General features: G+C 31.5%; 1 protein-coding gene across 14 annotated transcripts in view; it reads right to left on the minus strand.

Annotated features, from left to right (window-relative positions):
- Positions 1–2,094: 2,094 nt before the first annotated feature.
- cno (adherens junction formation factor afadin) overlaps positions 2,095–23,194 on the minus strand; it is a 382,542-nt gene continuing 361,442 nt past the window's right edge. For 9 of the 14 annotated variants that reach the window (XM_074115014.1, XM_074115007.1, XM_074115023.1 and 6 more), the window contains 18 exons: positions 19,825–19,890; positions 19,670–19,743; positions 19,175–19,293; positions 16,522–18,666; positions 14,857–14,988; positions 14,589–14,775; positions 14,123–14,509; positions 13,169–13,313; positions 11,363–11,485; positions 11,048–11,265; positions 10,177–10,300; positions 9,861–10,037; positions 8,575–8,777; positions 8,387–8,477; positions 6,304–6,517; positions 4,668–4,924; positions 4,152–4,258; positions 2,095–3,540 (listed from right to left, as the gene is read on the minus strand). In XM_074115014.1, the coding sequence (XP_073971115.1) occupies positions 3,303–3,540; positions 4,152–4,258; positions 4,668–4,924; positions 6,304–6,517; positions 8,387–8,477; positions 8,575–8,777; positions 9,861–10,037; positions 10,177–10,300; positions 11,048–11,265; positions 11,363–11,485; positions 13,169–13,313; positions 14,123–14,509; positions 14,589–14,775; positions 14,857–14,988; positions 16,522–18,666; positions 19,175–19,293; positions 19,670–19,743; positions 19,825–19,890 (5,007 nt within the window). In that variant the 3' untranslated portion in view covers positions 2,095–3,302. The remainder of the gene's footprint in view (positions 3,541–4,151; positions 4,259–4,667; positions 4,925–6,303; positions 6,518–8,386; positions 8,478–8,574; positions 8,778–9,860; positions 10,038–10,176; positions 10,301–11,047; positions 11,266–11,362; positions 11,486–13,168; positions 13,314–14,122; positions 14,510–14,588; positions 14,776–14,856; positions 14,989–16,521; positions 18,667–19,174; positions 19,294–19,669; positions 19,744–19,824; positions 19,891–23,194) is intronic. The other 5 variants (XM_074115065.1, XM_074115054.1, XM_074115073.1 and 2 more) reach the window with 3 other exon arrangements.

The following is a 23,194-nucleotide window of genomic DNA, read 5'->3' on the forward strand; positions in this document are numbered from 1 at the left end:
AAATCTTACCCAAATCTTGTATACATTTGTTTGTATCTGATTCGTGAAATGATAATAATAAAATAATTTTTTCAACAAAGGGGCTATTCAGATTATTGTACGATGTAGTCCAGGGCGCTGCAGGAGATTGAGGAAATACAAAAAGGCTGAGTCTGGAAATCAACCTAGACAAAACTAAATACATAGAAACTACGGGGCAAGACACTGTGATACGAAATATCCGGATCGGGCATCAAGCCATTTCAAACAATCGTTTAGTACAAATACCTTAAATACCAAGGTACGAACAAGAATAAAGTCATAGTTGAGATTAAGGCAAAGAATGCTAGCCGGAAACCGATGTGTCTATGCTCTGAAAAATGTACTGCGGACTCATCATTTCTACACAGGAAATTGCAGGAACTACGAATATCATTCGAATAGTTGTGATCAACACAAGCGATACTTACTAGGTTCTAACAGCGAAATATATGCATATGTAATCATACGAATATAATAATTTATTATATCACATGGCAGTTAATAAATAAATGAAACCAGAGTTCATTAAATTAACTCTAAATGACTAACTATAGTTAAACTCTTATTGTTTTATTTTTGAATAAAAATAAGAAAAATTAATATCTTTAGAAATAATAAATAAACAATGCACGAAAAAAAAATCTGAAACTAACTGATTGAAAAAAATATCGGTGACCTAGAAACACTTCTCTAATAGGTTTGATATATGTAACTTCTATCTCCTGGACATTGTTCGAGCGAATTAACAAAAGTTACTGCTTTTCTTAATATCTTGACCTCCAAAATTGCTTTTATAAAAGGAATTTTTTTATATTCCACTACTTCCATGTTCAACCAATTTTTATGAAATAAAAAATATTCTTCTTATTGATTATTACCTTGAACCTCGCAATAGTACTTGGGCTCAACAAAATAAATTGTCTCGTGGGTCCAAACCCTTTGAAAACATAAATGAATCTAATGCGAGCCTTATGATGATTCCTCAAAATGTACTAATTGAGAATATGATCGATCTATGGCAAATTTATTTCTGCCGTTTAATTTTATCATACAATATATACAATAGTTTGTAGGATTTCGAACACGGAGAGCAGTATTAATCCAGTCAGAAAACTTAAGAAGTATCAGTCTAAGGACCGAAAGAATTCAGGTGACCAACAAATAAAGAGATTCACCAATCTAACCACCCTTTTGCTTTTCCTAAGGATAAATGTTGCAGAAGCGCGTATTCAGACCATTTTGCAGACAATTAAAGTATTGGTGGTAAAGTCAGAGGGATCGTTACGAATTTGCACTGACTATAGAACGAGCCTAAACAGAAATATTCTAAATGATAATTAACCTGTTTTCAGAAAAGGTGGCATCCTATCCAGCATGGCGGTCACTTTCTGTTCGTATGACATACTATAACTTGAATATGCAAATGAAAGGTCGGAGTGCAGTGTTACAATCCCTTAGTGGGTTTCTTGTACAAAGGCTAATGTTTTTTGACATTTTAATCCAAGAAACGACTTAACTCTTCCTAAAAAATAACTGACTGTCAGCCGATTTAGGTAAACAAATACTAAATCACACTAATGTCTTTTACATTTTTTCCCACTTTTTTAAATACTCTGTCTGCCAATTAAGCACACTTTAGACACTGAAGACACCCTTTGAAACTTTATTTTTTACTTTTTACTTCTATATTTATAGTTTTTTCTTTCCACTCTAATGTTGTAATCCCCTGAGAATAACATTCTATCAGCCAAAAAATAAGAAATTTTTAGTTTTTGTTTTCCCAAAATCGGCCGGTATCTATAAATTTTTTAAGAGTCCTAACGAATCCTATACCATTACCGTTTATATTTTTTGGCTGATGTTTTAAAAATCAAAAATCGTTTATAATTTAAGATTATTTAGAAAGTATAATTCTCAATCTAATGTCTTGTAACAAAGCTGAAATTAATCTGTACCTATAAAGCTCGACTGAACTGAAGTTCTCCAAGTTTTATTTAACAGTTCTACAAATCGATGCACACCAACCTCAAATCAGATTATTTTTTTAAGGGATTCTGAAAGTAACACGTTATATATTATATACGTATATATTTTGTTTATATCACATTTAAATAATATCTAACAATAATACAAATCTAATCCCTTATCCATAAAATCAAATACATACCTGCATTGCAATGCTGATTTTATTTTATTTTAATAACTGTTTTTACGTTTTCATAGTCATTTTCATGTATTATATTTTACATGTACATTTATATATAAGAAAAAACAATAGTAGATTAATATCTTCAACAAATTTCATAATATACAATATAATACAAAAAAATGTAGGCTGATTATTGCTCCCTTAAAATGGTTATTTATAGTATTTAATTTATTGCAGTTAAATGTTTTAAATGTTCAGCCAATCAACAATAATGATAAAGTAATTGCGAGCTAATAGCAGTAACTACTAACAAGAAAAAGGATATTTACATTAAATTACAATAACATGTACAGTTCTTGATATCAAGACAATAAAAATTTCTTTTAAAAAGAGAGCAAATGATGTATATATAATAGTTCATTGTAAATAAATGCATTGCATCATTGAGTCCCACACGTTTACATTTCTATTTCGGTAAAATATAAAAATAGATTTAATGCCTTTCGAAGATGGACGGCCCAAATTGCTAATTCTATAAAATTAGTAACCATTCTTTTCTCCGTTTCTTACGTTTTAAAATAATATTTCAAGTTAACTTTTAAAATTTCAAAAACAAAACAATGATTTACAATGATAACTTAGAAAATATTATAATATTTAACAAAATATATTTATTACTTTTTTTAATACTATGTAATAAGCATATAGATTATTTTTAGTAAACATGCATATAATTATGTAATTGAATTATATTTGTCGTAAGTCACCAGTTTACATGTTGATTATTACCTAAGCTAAAACTCTGTACATTGGTGTGCTTATCATTTACTTTTTATTTTTTCATTTTTTATACATTTTACTATATTGCTTTTGTTGTAATGTATATATATGTACATAATGTGAGTGATATGTAACTGAACAGAAAAAAAATTACATTTGTAGCTGAACGCGTTATATTCTTTGAATAAAAATGCATGTATCAGCTTGTTTACTAAATACCCATGAGTATCATGTTTACGTCCTTTATTTTATAAATCTAGCATACCACTTTTTATACACACTGAACTTATAAAGCAATCGAATGTATTTCAGTATTTTTTACTGCGGTAAAAAGGAAAGATGATGGATTTTGTTATGAATTTCCTTGTGCACTTGTATTATTATTTGGAGTGGTGGGGGATCCGATATTATCAATATCTCGTTGTGCTCTAGAGATTTTCACTTTATCTTTTGGTGTCGCATCTTCTCCTGTTTCCATTGCGAACATTTTCATTTTTTCTTTAAAACTCAATTTCTCTGGCACTGCACTACCTTTATTTGACAGCAATTTTTGATGCTGTTGCTCTGCCAGTCGCTTAGTACGAGGGTCCCTGAAAAAAATACAAACCACTTGTTTATTAATGCCACTTAGTGTATTGTCTGAATATTGCTGTTTTGAATTAAACATCTTTTCAGAAGTACTTTTACAATTATAGAGCAAATAAGAGTAAGTTTGAATTTCAGCAAAGGGTTTCTCTACCTAGATAAATGGTGAAAAGGCAGACCCAGCCCTTAAAACGTGACTAAGCAAAAGCAAAGTACACATGCCGTAGCAAAACGACTCAATTAACCCTAACAAATTTTCTTCAGACCCATAAAACTTTCGAAAATTCCTTTTTATCAATTTTTAGCAATGCAATAAAAGCAGTTAATAATAATAATAATAATAGCAATAAGAATAAGAATAATAGTAATAATAATAAATGGTTCTGTTGGTTATTAAATAGACATTTCTTGTTGAAACCCCTGGTGCTATTTAAAGAGACATCATTTTGAAGATACTGAAATTGATTTTTACAGTTGTCACACAAATCACGCCCAAGTATTCTTTAGGTAGGTGAACGTTTTCGCACCTCCAGCAAAACTTTACTTTTAAATTCATCAAACATCTCTAAGAATAAGTGATGAAAAAAATAATGAATAATTTATTTATCAAAATTACCTGTAAACTTCCTGAGCTCCGATAACTCCTGGAGTATTTCCTGTAAATGGTGTACTATCTGGACTAGTAGGAGATGCAAGCAGATTCTCGGCTTCATTTATGAAATGCTGAAATGCCAAATAATTCGATTATAGACAATCAGTTATTACTTTATCATTTCAGGTTAAGTAAAAACTAAATTTTCTTTATCAAGGTCTTGAAATCATTCTTAAATATTCATATTCATAAATAAATTTTTGAAAAATACATTAAGATCACTAAATATCGATACAATTAGTTAAATATCTTTATTATTAATTGACGAATAAATTGTCTTGAACAAAAGAAGCGGAAATTATAAAATTTCATTTCATTTTTCTTTTAATTAAAAAAATCTAGAAAATTGAACTCAATTTAATAATGTTAAGATATGTAACGTATATGATTTATACTTTTTTATAGATTTCTATTAATATTATTAATTACATATATACAAATTAAACATTTTGATTAACATTATGGAAGTGTAAAACTAACATTAGGATCCTCGCTTATATTATCAAGTGGTGGAGCTGGATTCACTGGAGGCGGTGGTGGTGGAGGATCTTGGAAGGATACCCTCTTTGCAGTACCTAAACTTGGAGTTGATGTGGTTGTGTTAGTCGGTGGGGAAGATGTTGTTGGGGTCCGGGTCATTTGGCTTTGCGTAGCTTGTGACATTACGGCAAAAGATGAACCACGTTCTGGTGGCTGGGGAGCATTTATACCACCTACCATCTGATCCAATCTCTGACCTAAAACGGACAATAAATTTAAGTTAAAGCTTAAAGTAAATCAAACTTGTTTTTTAATTTAATTAAAAGTGAAGTTTTTACTTGGATAAATACAAAAAATAAATCTTATAAGTGATTTATTAGCTACCTATTCCAAAAGAAAAACATTTTCTAATCAGTTACAGAAAATTTAAATTGGTATTTAAAACTTCTTCCTACCTACACCAATTTCTACTCGGCCTCTATTACTTTTATTATTGCATTAACATAGATAAATGTTACATTATGAAAATGCATATGTACTTCCATTCAGAAGTCAACAAAAAGAGAAATTTGTACAGTAGAAGGCAGTATCTTCATTATCAACATGCCTAACAATATTAATTTTAATTTGAGCTCGTTTAAATTTCAAATGGAACCCTAAAAATTTCATGTTACTTTTCGCTTAAATGGCAATATAAATGGTGTACTTTTTAAATTTTTCATGACATAAAAATTTTATAAAGGGAATACGAAAGAAAGTAACACTTCATGCTTATTTACTTTTAAATACATAAATTTAAGTAAAGTAAAGCATATTTTTTTCAGGGGGTTTTACGTAGGTAAAATTATGATCTTTTGAATAAGTAATTATCAATTTACAAAGTTACAGCCATTCTCCTAAAGCAAATTGCTAAATGAAAATTCTGTATAAGTAGTATCGTATATTATTTTTTTTCAGTACGCGTTGCAACACCACTTCAGCTCATTTCACTAACTAGGTCTTGACCTAAGTTGAGTAATTTTGGAAAAGGTGAGATCAAGCGACCTTGCAGTTTTTTGAATTTTGTATTTTTCCGTATTTCTTTTACCTAAATATCAGTTAGTAAGTGCTTTACAAACCTACTAAGAAGAGCAATACAACTTGGTTTCTAATTTTGTTTCCTACTCATTAATTAAAATGTTCTATTCTATTTAATATTTAAAGTTGTAGTTCTGCAAGCTTCCCTTGTTTCGTTCTAGATTTCAATACTCAACATAAATTTCTTACAAGCAGGGCCCCATTTAAGTCCCACGATAATACCTCAACTTGTTCAAAATTTAAAGGTTCAGGGCATGTTATCAAAATCGCTCTTTACATGTAAACGTTAGACAATTCTTTAAATTTGGATTTGCCAAGATCAGTCTCTTTCTAAGACAAGGCCGAACACAATAAAGCCCTGAGAGATTAGAGTATGAAACATGAATTTTATGAAAAACTGCGGCACCAGATTTCTTGAAAACCACCTTCTCATGTTTTAACAAAATTTTTGGCAGAGAAGAAATTATTAAACTCTCTAAACAATCTCTTATTTGGACTAACTATCGATTAATGTAATTTATTGGTTTATTTAAATTAATGATGAGTTTTCAAAAATTACCTGGAGGGCTAACTTGGCTGGTACTATATCCATTATTATTGTGATAATTGCTGCTGTTATTTGTAGATGGTGTATTGATTACAAGATTATCCAAACGTAAATTTGATGTCGTTCTAATGCTTGCACTGCTTTGATTAACGGTAGGCCGAGAAGTTACCGCTTGATAGGAAGACACTGGCTGCATATCAGAGCGATTCTTCATTTCTTCCTCTTGCTGAAATGTCAATAAAGATTAATTTATACCAAGAATTTAAACTAAATCAAGTTTTACAGAGATAAAAATTGTGTTTAACAATGCAAGTGCCCTCAACTGATTACATGTTTGGACAAAGGCAAAAAAAATTTTGTATTAACCTCTGAAAGACATTGTTTTATGTACCATAGAAAGAGGTTACCTCTTAAGAAATTAGTAACTTATATTCAGATTAGTAAATCGGTGATTTATCTTGCAGTATTTTATGTCAGTACATTAAAGTGATCAGGACATATACAAAATCAGACAGACTCAGAAAACGATTTTGATAGTGCCGTACAATTGTACGACAATCTGATATAATGGATATATTTGGTGGTTGTAAAGCCTAGATCATCTTGGTGGTTCGGTGGTGGCGTATAGAGGTAAGATCCACAAGCTAATTAAAAATATTCAATGTTCGTCATCAAGGAGAATCAATACCATCATCAACAACTTATTCTCGCTATAGAAAAACTAAGTACTGCATTAAATGGAAAATCAAAATCAACCATGAGAAGACTAACGCCATATTCTTTACTAAACGAAGACCTCAACCGACAAATTAGACAAAAATACTAAGATTCCAAGACAAGTTTCTCTTTTAACTACAATCTCACTTTTACTACACACGTTCAGGGCAAAGTAAACTCCGATAGGCTGACTACAAGCTTTCCTTTACTATCGCGAGACTCGAAGATGACTGTACAGAACAAATTCCTCCTCTACAGGTCGATGTTACCAATGTTACTCCTGCTTAGCCTGGACTTAACGTCAGGAAACTCCAGACAACAAAGAACAAATTTCTCAGACTTGCAACTGACTCTCCTCGCCGTACTACAATCAACACCCTCTCATGAGATATCTTCCATAATTCCCGTATACTCCTTTATCCAAAACCATCTGCTGAAACTCCTTTCTACTCTAGATTGCCATCCTAACTCCACATAGACTCCTACGATACTTCATTCCCTACAGACACAAAAAAATAAAAGCCGGTTTTTCCAGTTATTTTCCCTGCATTCTCTATCATTCCCATCCTATACTATATAATGAAGGTTGTTATGTGATTACACATTGGCATGTTTTTAATTATTGTGAATATTAATAATAAAGTTTGTGTATTTATATATCTATCTATCTCAATGTTCGGAATGCCTGGTTTTCGCCAATACACTCCGAACAACACCAACTGCTGTTTAGGAAACTTTGACGTCGATGGAAAGAATTTAAATGAAAAGCACCGTTCTTAAAGGCAAAAGTAAGGTTAAAAGAAATCATCTAAACAATTCACATTTTCGGTCAAGATTTTTTTTCTTTTTAACCCTAAATTACATTCTCACTCATATTAAACATGTGAGTAGCGTTTAAATAAGAGAAATTGCACTGTAGTAAGAGGAAGCACCTCCGGGACTGCCCTTTATGTACTTTCGGTGATAACTCAATATAAAAGATCCCATCATTGCACTACTTCCTTGCGAGAAGGGTAAGAGAAAGTAATAATGAAATCGCCAACATATTTATTTAATTTAAATTTTTAATAACGTGGTCCATTATTAATGTCAATTAATATTGACTGTCAATACAGTTTTTGCCTTTTTCTTGGGGTTTTTCTCGTCTTGACGTAGGATCATCGCATTATCATACGATCTTAGTTTAGAGGCCCTAATGCAAGTTTTGCAAAATTTTGAAGTAATGATAAATAGAAATAAAAAAAGAGATACTTATAAAAAAAAGCTAAATATAAAAAATTCGAAACAGTGAATGAAGACTGCAATGAGGTGAAAAAGACTGAAATAAGTTGGCATCAATAATCCAAACCAGATCTACGGAAATACAAATAAACTAAACCTTTTTCTTAAGCCTTTCAGCTTCCACTTCGGCTTGTTTCATTTTCAGATCTTTCAGTCTTTGCAAACGTGCTTTTTCTTCAGAACTTGCACTGGAAAAAAAAGAAAACAAAAAATATAATGAATAATTTTCTGCTGAATATTTATATAATTTTTAAATTTTATTCTAAAGCAATAAATTTTACATACTGCGTATAAGTAGGTCCAGAAGATGAAATGGTAGAACGAGTATTAGTGCCGTTCACTTGAGGGTTTTGAACTTGCGAAGCAGCAATCTGCAATGTTTGACTGGCAGCACTCTGGTTATTTGGTTGAGGCGTTCTCATTGATCTTCTTTCATCATTTTGTTGAGCTACTCTCAACAATCCTTGAACTCTTTCTGCCGTTTCCTGCTTAAGTTAACAAAAAAAAAAGAAAAGAAAATCAGTATGGAAATAAATACATCAAATGCTCACATAAAAAAGGAAAAGTAGCTGTATTAAGAAAAAATGAAGACTGCAGAAAAATAATTTTTTGTTTGATTCGCTAAAATTAAATCCGCCAAAATGCTAGATGTTTGGCAAATTACTACAGACCAGTGAAAAACCCCAACACGCTACGAATTGATTTCGCGGTATTTGTAGGTAGACATCTTAATGATTACTCTAGGGACCATATTTTTAGAACTACCATTTTTTCCAGCCGCATTTTTAAGGACAAATGTTCTCTTGTATATAAGAAGTAAACTCTTAATAATACTTTTAGCGATGGTTATGGTTTTTTCGACCGTTGTTGATAGATGATTTTTGGTGAATATCGAGGTGAGGTCTTAAATTAAAAAAACTTTTTTGCTTTATACCAACGTTTCGGTAATTTTTACTACCTTCTCCAGGGTCTGTACAAAAGGAATATTACACTAATATAGATAAAAATGAAAACCAAAAAAAATAAAAATAAAATAAATAAATAAAAATTATTTCTAAAACATAAAATTAAATAAGTAGATAAATATAATAAATATAATTTGGAAAGACATTATAATTTTTTTTTTCAAGTTTATCTATATTAGTGTAATATTCCTTTTGTACAGACCCTGAAGAAGGTAGTAAAAATTACCGAAACGTTGGTATAAAGCAAAAAAGTTGTTTTTATTTAAGACCGCACCTCGATATTCACCCAAAATCAATACTTTTAGCCTTATAAAGTGGTGCTAGGTCTGAAACTTCCAAGAGCTATGTTTAGTTAGCTTGTACGCTTCTTCATTTTCCAGCACACCCGCATACCCAAGAAACCATTGTAAAACAATCTGATAAACACATTTTTTATGTTATAGCCCCTACACCTGAATTCAGCTTTGTTCACCGGTACGGTAAAAGACACATTACTAACTGCAACTTTTCTCTTAATATTTAATCCTTTTTTACCACAATATTAATGAAGAAATGCGTTGCGACAACATTGCCGATTAAAGAAACTAAAATTGCATTATACTTCACCTGATCTTCTTCTTCTTCTTCCTCAACTTCTTCTTCAGCTCTTCTCTCAAATTCTTTTTCAAGTTTTAATGCACGCAAATGCTCTTCTTGTTGAGCATTTCTTTGTGGTAAGTTAATCAATTCACTTATTTGCTGATCCCTCCAGTGCCTTACTACATCTCGTCTTCTTTCTGCCTCCTGCAAAAGAAATGTGCAAAAAAGGCAAACGTTAGTTTTCTTTCTTAACTGAAATTAGGTTGCAGAATGTACTAATTTTCTAGTCAAAAAATAAATGAATAAAAATTATAACAATTTTTTTTTTTTTAATAAAACTAACCCTTTCTCTTTCTTCTCTTTGCCATGGATTAGATCCGACATAATAGTACTGTCTAGACTGTTGGGTGCCTGGAGATGCAGGGTAGTAACTACCTCTTGGAGGATCCCCAACGCTAGCTGAGTATCTATAAATAAATAAAAAATGAGACATTTAACATATAAACGGATTGAAAAAACATTCTGTTTTAATTAACTTTTTTTTTTTATGAGAAGGCATTTGTAATTTATGGCCACAAATCTAAAATTAGTTAACCTTGTGAATAAAATTACTGATCAAGAAAATTTGAACAATACTTTTTATAACAAGAACTCGTACTAAATTGTGAGGATAGCATAATATTATAATAAAATTGTAAACTACAAAATGCAATGAATTATCAATAGATTATTTCCATACATAATTGTTAATTAAAGCTGAATAATGCTTGCTTTCAACTAATAAACTTCAAAAATTTCTAGAAAGCTTTACTAATGTAAAGTCTTACAAGAAATTGCCGTTATAATTAATTCCAAATTATTTTGGAACTACATCTAGAGATGATAAATGCGAACTGTTGATAGTTAATCTAATGATAGTTTAGCACCTACTCATCGACAAAATCTCTCAACACTCATTCTCTTTTCAGAAGGCTTTCTTTTCTTCTATTTTTCTCAGTGATACCTTATCTCATGCATTCTCTAACATTCTTTTCATTGAGTCATTAAGTATAGACAAGAAAGAGATCGAGTACTACTCTTTCTTTAAGAGCAACGTATTTATCTACAAATACTTTTTGTAGTGAATTATCTGCTTGCAATGATATAGTTTTTGTTTGTAACGGTACAGTTTTTAGAATGTTTTTTAAGTGACCAAAGAAACCTGAGAGGCTTACCTGGAATCTAGCCTAAGAGCGGGCTGATAGAGTGGGTGTGTGGAGGTTGGCGGTGGCGGTGGAGGGGGCGGACTTTCCGAGTAATCAGACTGCTGGGGCATTCTTGATGTCGGTGGCAAGTAACCACCATCATTATAGCCACTTCCAGGACCGCTACCGCTACTGTTTCCTACACATCTTAAGGGTGATCCTTGAATTGGTGAACCAATACCTCCCATCTAAAATTTTCAGAAAATATAAATTTAATCAGACATATAAATTGAAACTTTGTACTTATTTGATCACATAAAAGAAATAAAGATGTGATGAAATTACCGGTGGTCTATGTTGAGGAGATGTTACTCTCATTTCTCGTCGTCTAACTTCTTCATTCATTTCCTGCATTTTAGCTTCTTGCCTCAGCATATCTCTTGAAGACTGAGACCGACCAGGCATACCCTAAAATTTAATTCATAAGATAATCTCCTTAAAAAAACTATATAAAGTTTATAACAGTTTATAAAGTTAAGTATAAGGGTTGATCAAACGCTAAATGGTACACACATCAGCATGTACCTAACATTTCATAATTACTTCATTGATTTCATTTGAGTATTTTTCTGTATTAACTTTTAATTAATATTTTTTAGATGTCACAGACCCTAATGATGGCTATTTTCATTTATAAAAAATTTGTTCAAGTAGCACACCATTTAACTTAAATTGATTGTAATATCTATTTATCTTTAATAAGCAAACTATTAATCAAAGAACAAAAAGGAAAAGTTATAAAAAATAAAAGTAATTATGAGGCTAAAGATTTTAAAAACTTTTTTAAAAAATGCTTACCTACCACCATACTTCAATGATATTGTTTATTTATTTTTTATCAGTAAAGTTTATTCTTCGATTAAAGTGATAGTTACTAGTTTACTTCAACTACATTCTTAATCTAAGTGTTCTTTGAATTCTGAACAATAAGAAGAGAGATATAGAGGTTTGAAATTTGAAGGAATTGGAAGACCTCCAAAATTTAACCTTCTATATTTCATTAACTTTTATCACTAAAACATTGCACTATATACCAGATGTGGAGAAAACTTTTCCTTACAATTCGGTAAAGAATTATTAAATTCTGAACAATACGAAGAGAGATAGATATAGAGGTTTGAAATTTGAATGAATTTGAAATCCTCCAAAATTTTACCTCCTATATCTCATTAAAATCTCCTAAAAAAAAACTGAAAGTTAATTGTAAGGGTTGGATAATCCTTATACCCATGATTGGAGAGATCTTTTTAAAGAACGCTAATAGTTGCGGTCCTCAAAGAATCCTCAAAACTAATTTTCTCGAAAAAACGTTTTGAATAAAATAGGAAGGTATTTGTATGTAATGAGCCACATTAAACTGCGATTAAAGTACTTCCTCCAAAGAGAAGTAAGAAAAATTAAACTACGATTTCAGTAATTAAGGGTGATTAAAATAAAATACAAAGAGAAATTAAACTTCAAATATACAAATATGCAATACTTCACTTTAGGAGGAGTAACATCATTATGGCACTTAAGAGTCGCGTAGAGAAGCTTTAACTACTTCTTCGTGCTTAATTTTACCAAAATCGGACTAAGGGTTATAGAAATATTAGTAATAATAGTTTTGGAGAGGACCTTATTTGCGTGGGGACAAAGTCTCTTTTTTAAGAGGTCCAAATTGAGAATTCATAAACGCTAATCTATACAAAATGTCGATTCGAATGATACTTCATTCAAGAAAATCGGATCTCGCTTTTAGGCTCTTTGTAGCTTACAACAAAGGTAACAACAGCGATGAAGAAGAACAAGAACAATTTTTGAAAATGACGTTTTTGCTCATTTTCAGAAACTTTTTTCTCGAAATCTATAAGATCTGGGTTGTTGCAAAAAAAATACAGTTATAAATGAGGATTTGCCCTATATCATAAAGGAAATTTGGGAATTTTATCTTTTATAGAAAAAGAGAAAAAAAATTATTAAATTTGTATGTTATTCAACGTTATGCTTTTCCGTGCACTTTTTCCTTATACAACTGTCCAACCGGACAGTTTTATTATTTCTAGCGAATGTTAAACAAATCAGAAACTTAAACAAATCAAACAATTTTACCTGCGGAGGTAATTGTCCATGATAATTGTTTGGAAGATATGCTGATGCAGGTCTATCTCTGGCAATATTTGCATTTGATTCTGTTGATCTACTTTGTAAAGATGATTGAGATCCTCTTAGACTTTTCTGCATTGCTCCTGGGTTCCTACAATAAATTATGATTTTTACTCAAAGGAACGCTTACATAAATTATATAAAAAAGAATTGTAATGGCAGAAAGGTTATATGAAGTTTGCTCTTCTAGAAAGGCAGAGATATAATTTTAAATTGAGTTATGTTCTTGAATTAGAGTATCCCCAAAGTAGCTAAAATTAATGCGAATTTTGAAAAATATTCTTATTTACTATCTTAAATGAAACTGTTATTTCTTCAGTTCAATTTCTTAATTACTCATTAATGGATTTGCCAAGGTGCATTGAAGGTTTCGTTTTGTATAGTTAATTACAAAGATTAATATAATATAAGCAAGATATATATCTACTGCGTACTAAGCTCAAAAAGCTTTATAAAATTAAAAAGGATATGGAAAGTATGTTAAAATAGTATGCAATCAAAATATTTTTGTCATAATGAACAATTATTACAATTGTTAAACAGAAAAAACTCTTTTTTATAGTAGAATAATAATAAAATAGTCATGAAAGTAAGTTTTGAAGGTAAAAACTATGAATTTAAGGTATAAATGAAAAAATTGTAAATATTGAGAGGCAACGAAAAGTTTGTGATACAAAAATAATTAACGCCTTTAATGAATTAACTTTTGACAGCCTACTTACTGTAACAGCTAGCTTTGTGGTATATTTAAGAATTAATTACAGCTTAGAAAGAGCTACTCATCTCTGTTGACAGTTGATTTAATTGTGATAAGATATGCTTATGTTCTTAATAGGTGATGAATAAATTATATTCAACCTTTGTTCCTTTCGATATTCATATATTTTGAAAAAGCAATACCTCTCATCTTGTGGACTGGGTAGTTTGCCTCTACCAACACCGTTATGATGTGGTGGATAACCATTGTGAACTTCTTGATTTCTATATATACTCAAGTTTTGATAAAATCGTTCCCCATTATCCCCCACTGGACTGTTCTGCTGTTGTATGCTTGGCAATTGATGTATATGTTGAGGAGGTTGATGATGTTGATACGGTTGTTGATTGCCTGGGTGCGTCAAATGATGTTGCTGATATGGACTTAATGGCTGCTGATTTGGAGGACCATATGGTGATTGGTGTCCACCATAATTGTTTGGTATCAAATTTGGATTGGATGGTTGTCTTGGTCCTATATGATTTCCAGGGAGTGTGTTTGGACGATGATCAGTTAGGTTTTGACTTGATCTATAATATTACCAATAATATTAGTTTAATGCAAAATTATTCAGCAAGAATTCATTTTTGTATTGTTATTACATATTACCTGGATCTTATTTGATGTGCGTTGTGAGGTGGTTGGCCCTCATAAGATTTTTGTGGAATACTATTTGTGGATGATGTTCTACTATAACCTGGATTAAATACTTCGTGGTTTGGTCTAGGCATAGTACTAGTTCCTATCACAGTTTGATTCATATTCATCATAGGTCTCTCTAAATCGTGATTGCCAGCTGAAAAATAAATAATAATAAATTAGTAATTAAGAGTCACACAATAAAGATACACAATTTTTTGTGAAATATTACACTCACTGTTAAGGGAAGGAACAGATTTGGAACTGTGCATCTGGGGAACGTGAGGGGGATGTTGTCCCCTTCCTTGCTGATTCTGTTGCTCGCTATGTACACGTGAAGGTAAATCCCTTTCGCTCATCCTTCGGGGGCCTACAAAAAACAATAATGCTTATAGAAATTCTGTCTCTAATTTAACATGAACTAAACAAAAGTGCACTATTTGAAGTATGCCCTCAGATTACGTTTTTTATGAGAGTTCCTATTAAACCATTTAAGGAGAAGGGATATCTTTTCGGTACCGCAAAATGTGTTCTCTTTGAACTTGCTTAAGGTAAAAGTAAATTAGTAAGATTCATAAAATTCAGCAAAGTAAACATCATTAAGAATTTCAAGAATTATCATTAGAAGCTTTATCTTCTAGAAGAGATAGGGTTTGAGAAAATCCTTGAGGTAAACTAGCACTCTTTTTGCTGGGGAATGAATTTCAGAATGACTCGTACGGTTTTGGCACACCTTAAGAAGTGAAAAGTTGCGTCTAAAACGTTTCTACTAAACTAGGAGTTAATGAGTATTGTTCTCACATTAAAAAATATTCCAAAAAAGTCTTCAGCTTTCGTGCGCTATTCCAGAGGATTTATTTAGATTTGTATTAATTTAACGAATCATTATGATAAGAGGTTAAAATCTTTTAAACCAGTATTAATCAAAGGAATTTAATTGCATTTAACTTTATGGACATGTTTTAAGCTAGCAAATTCTTAGTTCAAATAAGAACTGCTACTAAATAACAAATATATTCCAGAAAATTTTGAGCTTTGTACGGAAGTAAATTTATCTTTTAATATTGTAAAATTATGTTTTACTTATTAACATTAATTACTGGTTTTGATATCAAATTTAATGATCTATTTACAAATGTAAATAACTAGAAAAGAAATATTATTTTTATATTTAATATAACTAATACACTCCTTCTTGAATTCTACCCTAATTTTTGAATTCATTTTAAAAAGCTTACAGGCTGCAGCAGATTCCATTTACTGCACTCTGAATTATTTTATACTTAAGGGAAAAGTAGTATTCTCCTTCACTAGTCAGGTGGACTTAACAAGACAGGAAACCTAATACAGCAAGGTTTTTGAAAATAACTTTCACCAAGCTTTTTACATTTCTCTAGTATCACTTTTAAATCAGATATATTTTTAAAATATTTACAGAATAATTTAACATACATGCATAAAAAAAATAATATAATGAAGAATTCCAATAGTACAAAACTAAAGCAAAACTGAAAATACAATCATGCTCATTTATTATTATAACTATATTATTTTAATCATGCCTTCTCATTATTTTAACGAAACATAAAGAGTCTTTTTCTAAAATAATAAAAAGAGAATGTGTGAGATAATACCTTGGTCAAAATTAAAGGAGCTAGTTTAACTTGCAAAAATATACCAAATAATAATAAAACGCTAATGCAAAAAAAAAACAAAGAAGAATTATGTTCTTCTTTCAACTGCGATGGATAAAACGACGTATAACTGAAAAATTACGAACATCAATTATAAAAAAAACGAAACAGAAATAAGAGAAAGAAACTTAAAAAAGATATGCGTGCTAAAACATCTAAAAGAGACGCTTGCACAACATATAAAAGCAGGAATAGTTCTCACAGCTTACGGCTCTCGTCTCGCTCAGGACTCTCACTTCCACCTGGATCTAGGCTGCGGCACCACAGTGTATTGCAGTCAACATCCTTTCCCATTTGGCTCAATTTGATCGGAGTGACTACAAAACTTCTCTGAAGTTCTAATTTTTTTGCACGCCTATTTTTCCTACCTTTTATCGCGTCAACCTTACATTTACGCCTCAATATATCTTTAGTGGAACCTAAATCTAATTTATCTTTTTCTTTTAATTTTTCCGACCATCCGTTAGTTCTAAATGATTCATCTACACTTAACCACCGTTTCATGCTTCTCACACTATTGCCGCCCATATAAGTACGATGTATACTTTCAGAAGTACGAAAGTTAGTTACAGAGTTCTCTTCTTTATCTGATTTTTGTTCTTCATCACTTTTTTCTTTGTTTTCTTTTAAACCTAATTTTTCTCCTTCCGCCAATTCAATAAGACTGTAATGCTTATGAAGATTTGAATTCAGCGCTCGTCGTCTCATTTCCACTTCATCGACACTAATCGATTTTTTATTTGAGGACAACATCGGAGTTCTTCTTAATGTTTTACATTCAGCAATTTGGTGGGTTGTTGTTTTTGTTGAACCAAACATTGAATTAGTTGGCATAGATAAATTTTCTTTACTAGCTGTTTCACAAATTTGTGAACATGAAGATGGTTCTTCATCAGATTTTGATGGACTTGTTTGTGTCCAATTACTTTTGGCATCTCGCTTCTTAGCATTTTCAGTCTTATCATCTCTATTTACATTAATATCATTTTTAATTTCTTTTATTATTACACCGTGTCCAATATCAATTAATCTATCCATACTAAAACCTACTGGACTCAAGCCCCTTGTCTTTAATACTAAATTAAAAGAAGCATTCTCGCTTGTAAATGCTGAAGGAGGCAATATAACATCTCCGGGTTTGGGACTTATTTCATTTTCTGTACTGATGTTGGGTTCGGATTTACTAACACTGCGTTCTAAACGAGTTCCGTCTAAACCTTTAAGTTTACCTCCTTTACCCCTAATAATGCCCGCCTCTCCTAACTGGGTAAAATGTTTTGCTAGTGCAGCCACCCTTCCACTACCGTATTCGAAATCTCCTTCAGCTGAACTAGAAGCAGAACTATCACATGGTGTTTTTTCTTGCTTCGATGGTGAGCTACATGGATTAGAAAAATTATTCCCAGTTAATTCTTCATTAACACATGGATGTAATTTAACAGTGTTTAGTTCTGGATTTAATAGATTTTTGTTTCCGAATTCAGTAATTTTACTTATGCCACTGACAATTTCATCTAATTCTTTAAGAGCTTGTAATCGTTCCTCCGATGTTAATTTATTACTATTAATTTCTAGTTCTTTAGAGTCTATATGAAGACTTTTATTAACCTTTTTTAGTCCTGTATCAGACGCTGAATCCGTAGATCTTGGAGAGTTAGCGTTATTATTACAACTACATTCTGAAGAACTAGAAAGATTTGTCTCCAAAATGTTACCAACAGATTTTGAACGTTGTCTAATTGACTTAGCAGTAGATTTTTTGGTCTCATCAACGAAATCCCATTCACCAGTACTAGACAAATAAATTTCACTTTTCCAAAGTTTGGTCGTACTAAGAGGGACCCATCTTCCAGGGCATTGTTCTTTAGCCCTTTCTAAACTACTACTAAACCAGTCTGGCCCAGTGGTTTCTTCATTTTCATCACCTTTAGGATATCTGATAACATCAATTTTTTCCACAACAGGGGTGATTCTTTTCAACGTTGCTGAAGCATCTTCAGAATCACAGTTAACAAGACGAGCTTGATGTTCTTGAAATATATCTTCATGAAGTCGTAAATTATTTTCTGGTGGTAATTTATAGCAATTAGGATTGTTTACGGGCACGGTAAGCAAATTAGTTGGAGGTATGTTTTGTATAATTGTATTCGGTGGAGGTGGAGGGGTAGTTGTAATAATGGGTACAGAAATGCGAAGAACAGTCGGAGAATCAGGACGTGTAGGATAACACTGAGGCTCAATATCTTCTGGATAGCTATATGAAGCTAGACGCTCGCTACAACACCCCATTGACATGCTCTTTGGGACACCGCCTAATGATTTGCCAAGACCCGTTTGCAAGTGTGAGGAAGTAGCTGCAAGGAAATATGTTAGTTAGGTTTGTTAGTTTTTCGTAAATTTGGTTTTAAGCACTATTTAACAATCACTAGAAATTTAAATCCGAATGCCCCATTAGAAATTAGATTTAGATAGTTAGACAATTCAACAGTTTAATCTAAATTACAAAATCCTTGATTATATGAGGACACCTTTTTGAACATACTTCATTTTTGAGATGTGTTTATCAGTATCACTTCGATCGATTTTTCTAAATAACAAACATCAATGTTTACAGTCGCAAACATGAGTATTATTCAATCAAGTGTTAAAAAAACCTTTCTGAAATTACCATTTTACTGAACTATCAAAGATTGGCCAAATCCGGCAGCAAGAAGGATTTATGAGAGTAAGGCATTTTCTCTCTGAACTAAAATTATTTATGCTTTACAAAATATAATCACAAATAAGTGTCCTTTGTAAATGAGACATTATGGCGTTTGATAAACTCTCCTAACTTTAATGGTTTATTTTATGATGGTTTACCTCTCCCTATAACAGGCGAAGGTTGAGAAAGAAGGGTCGCAAGTCCATGGTAAATAGCTCCTTGTTTTGCTACTTCCAGTGTCACTATAGGTCCTGTTCGTACCAAATATTCTGCAGCTCTGTAAATAAAATTTAAAAGTTATTTTTACAAATTTTTTCGTAAAAGAAATTTAAAAGTTAATTTGTAGATATTGCGATTGGCCAGATTTTCGATTTTGAGCTGTTTATAGGGGGCCCTCCTCTGATTAAGAAAAAGAAGTTGCTTTTACAAATTTTTCTGAGTAGAAGGATGCGGATATGTTCTGTGAGTTGTCACCATAACTCAATAACAGAAAATCTAATTCGTTAATTCCACTCGGTGCCTCAATGGCCACAATAAGCTTTTGGGCCAAATCTGCAGCAACCGGAAGTTTAATTATAATGAGATTTGGATACTATTCTGTTAAATTTGTTGAATGAAAATTGCCAGTTTTATAGATAAATAAAATTCCGTACTTCTCTTGTGAAATTCCGACTAAACTCTGTCCATCTACTTTGAGGAGTTGATCACCTGCTTGTAATCTTCCATCCTGAAACAAAATGCAATAATTACGCTTTTTTTTTTGTTATTCTTCCAATAAAAATATTCATATGATAAGTATGCATTTTACCGCATCTGCAGCTCCTCCTTTAACAACGGATTTAATGTAAATACCAGATCTGTCATGACCAGCACCCTGGAAAAAAATAATTTTCAATCAACAACAAGATAAATAACATCAATTGAATCAAGGATGCGGATGATCTAAAGACAATTTTTTATTTCAACCGACAATCATCAGATATAAAACAAAATTTACTGAATCTTCGTAATTTCTAATCAGATAAATGTTTGACTTTACGGTAACTACTGATAAAAGCAGAATATGATGCAACATATAATTTCATTATATAAAACATAAGCATTAAACCATAATATAAAATTTGCATATAACTTTTAGTTTTCGCCCTAAACAGTCGAAAGAAAACATTTTCCTTATTCTTCTCGTTAAGATTTTTGAAAAAAAACAATTATTCGAGCTAACAGTTCAGTTAGCTCATTAACTTGTACGAAATAAGTGTATGCTACTTCGTTCGAGCAATAGTCGACACTCTGAATTAAAAGAGGTGAATGTTTCTAGTAGATTCTAAGCCACAACATATCCAATCTTACGTGACACATACCAATTGGCTAAGGAAGAATAAGAAAAAATTCAACTCTTAGCCGAATTGGACATAGACACGGTCAGAAGGATTCTCGCAGTAGAAGGAAATATCTGTCGGACAAATTACTTTACATTCCTTAAACAATGTTTGGTCGGTGGAAAGCTATATAAATTGAAAAACCTGGCAGTTGGATACCATCTAATTTACTTCGAAAATATCGGAGGATAATTATAAAAGCAGGCACTCTTGTCCCGGTTTGGGAAAATATTAGGTTGATTGATAGCCAGACCTGTCCTCTCCGCGAAAATCGTGGCACCACATTACAAAGAAGTGTTAAAAAAAGAGTTTGAAGCAGCTTCAGTCAAAAGACATCTACTCTAGGTCACAAAAATGTGTCTTTAAAATGGGGAAGGGTTCAAGAACAGCAAGTTAGACCTGGCGGGAAGTCTACTTTGAGTTGAGGTAATTGTAACTAGGCATTATTATGATATGAATCAGTTCTGGTTCAGGGCAACGTGGATGGTTTGTAATTTAAGCATCTATATGATTTGTTGACTAAATTAACTGTTCGCATGAAGCTTGCTACATAGTTAATCGTACTCTTTTCGTAGGAACTAAATTTCGAATTGCAGGAAATTTAAAAATTGGCCAATGCTGTTTTTCATTGAGAACATTGAAACAGCTTCTTATTTTCTAAAAAGACGTCTTTATTTTTGTTCTATCTTTATCTAGCCAAAGAACTTATACTATTTTGCATCAAGTGATTTTTTTTTCATTTGATTCCTCCATTTTAGGTAAAAAGTAATCAAAAAGTTAAACAAAATGTTAATCTTTGTAAAAACAGCAAACCTGCAAACGTAATCAGATGAGATTTCTATTGTGAGAAAAAGTATTATATGAATAGTGCTAATGTATAAAATTTTAGCAATAAGTCAATGAACTTATACAAATGAAAAACGCAGCCTATCAAAAATATGTGAATCTTATCTGCAGTTGTAATCCAGATTTAATACAACCGCAAAAGGAAATTATTCCAAACTAAGACACTATTAAACTGTTACTAACGTGTGGGCATTGTAGATTACTAATTAAATAGTTAAAAGTAAATTACTAAATTATTTTTTAGTAAATTACTCATCGTAACTTTTTGGGAAACATACTCTGTGCGGTAACCTACTGAGATGTTTGGTTATTAATTTTAACGCAATGGCATAACAATTACAACGAAACAATGGCAAAAAAAAAATTAAAAAAAAAAATTGCCTATTGCTACATTCCTAAATAATGACAGTTTATTGTTTTTATTATTTTTGTTTATCGTGATAGGAATTATGATCACAAACTTTCAACTAAGTTCATGTTCAATGAAATGGCGTAACATTTTAATGACCAATGCAATAGCTTCTCACAATTATTCCCAGACCACAGAAAAGAGTGTATATTCTTTGTTTTTATTAATAATTTTAAAAGGTACATTAATTGAATGTACAAACTGTGGTTACGCAAATGTAGACCTTCAATATTGCGACCTCTTAATAACAATAAGCATTAACAATTTATGCACGCAGAAGGAACAGAATAATGGACACACTAGTTGTAGATAAAGGAGACTTTAAGGATGCCTTAACTATTTGGACATCAGCAATGCGGGAAATAACTATGTCTACGTTGGGTTCAAGAAGAGTATCCAAGAAAGAAGATGCTTTTTTGGGAACAGTCAACAAATACAAAAGTAAATCCTCTACAAGACATTCATCCGTTTTGAAAGCCTAGTTCATAAACGAAGGTAGTTGAAAAACTGTAATTAAAATTAAAAAGGGAGATTTTCTAGCAAATATATAGACCTACTAGATAGGGTCTTCTCTAAGGAGTGAACTCCGTTTTAATGTGGAATTAATGCGTCTATTTCAGTTCCATATAACTACCGAATGTCAGTGAATTGTGTAGACTACGTTGGGCCGTGTGATTAGAATGGTACGTACAAACAAGTGACAGAATAATGTGCAGCGCACCAAATATTGCTCAGAATTACAGCAGCATGCTGAACACCAAATATTTTGGAAAGTTACCGCATTAAACAAGGAGATCAGAGCCACTAAATGGGCTCTAGAGCCGATAAAGAACAAAACATTTTTAATAGAACTTTCTGTCTCTAAGCTTAGCAACCTGAAAAGTACTCTAGCAAGGCCTTCTTTTGTGTATTGTTTCGAGAATTTTCTAATAATATTGAGCTCACTCAATCTGTTATCCTTATCTAAGCAGCTTAGATGCAGGTTAGTAATGCGACAATATGCTCTCCAGGTCCTCATAATTTCTTTGACCCGGAAACATGTTTCAAACGTTAGTGAAATTTATATAAAAAAAATATCCAGCTCGCCAAGTTTAGGGAAAATGATTGATAAAAGTAAATCTTTAGAGCCAATTAAGAAAAAAAATTTGGGAACAACTGTAAAAACGCTTCATAAACCGATATTAAATAAATAAACTGGATATCAAATAAGATGGACAAAATGATGGACAACATACGGTGAAGACGATGAAACTAGAATATTAATTAACTTAATAAACTGTATATCTATTATTATGTATAACAATTACAAATTATTAATTATTACAGCTAATTAATTCAAGAGCCTTGTTTAGCCATGCTCTAATTGTTTTCCAAGTTTTCTCTGTAATGTCAGTTTAAATTAAATCTTAATGAGTTCTTGTAAACGTAAACTTCAATTTTACTTTCTTACTTCTGTGAGTAGATATATAATGATCAATTTTCGAAATTGGGCTTACTGAGGGTTCTAAAATCTGGTTTTATCCATTTTCGTCTACAGATTACAT

The sequence above is a fragment of the Rhodnius prolixus genome, unplaced genomic scaffold, assembly GCF_049639745.1.
Source record: "Rhodnius prolixus isolate KJV_2025 unplaced genomic scaffold, Rpr scaffold_1, whole genome shotgun sequence".
NCBI lineage: Eukaryota > Metazoa > Arthropoda > Insecta > Hemiptera > Reduviidae > Rhodnius > Rhodnius prolixus.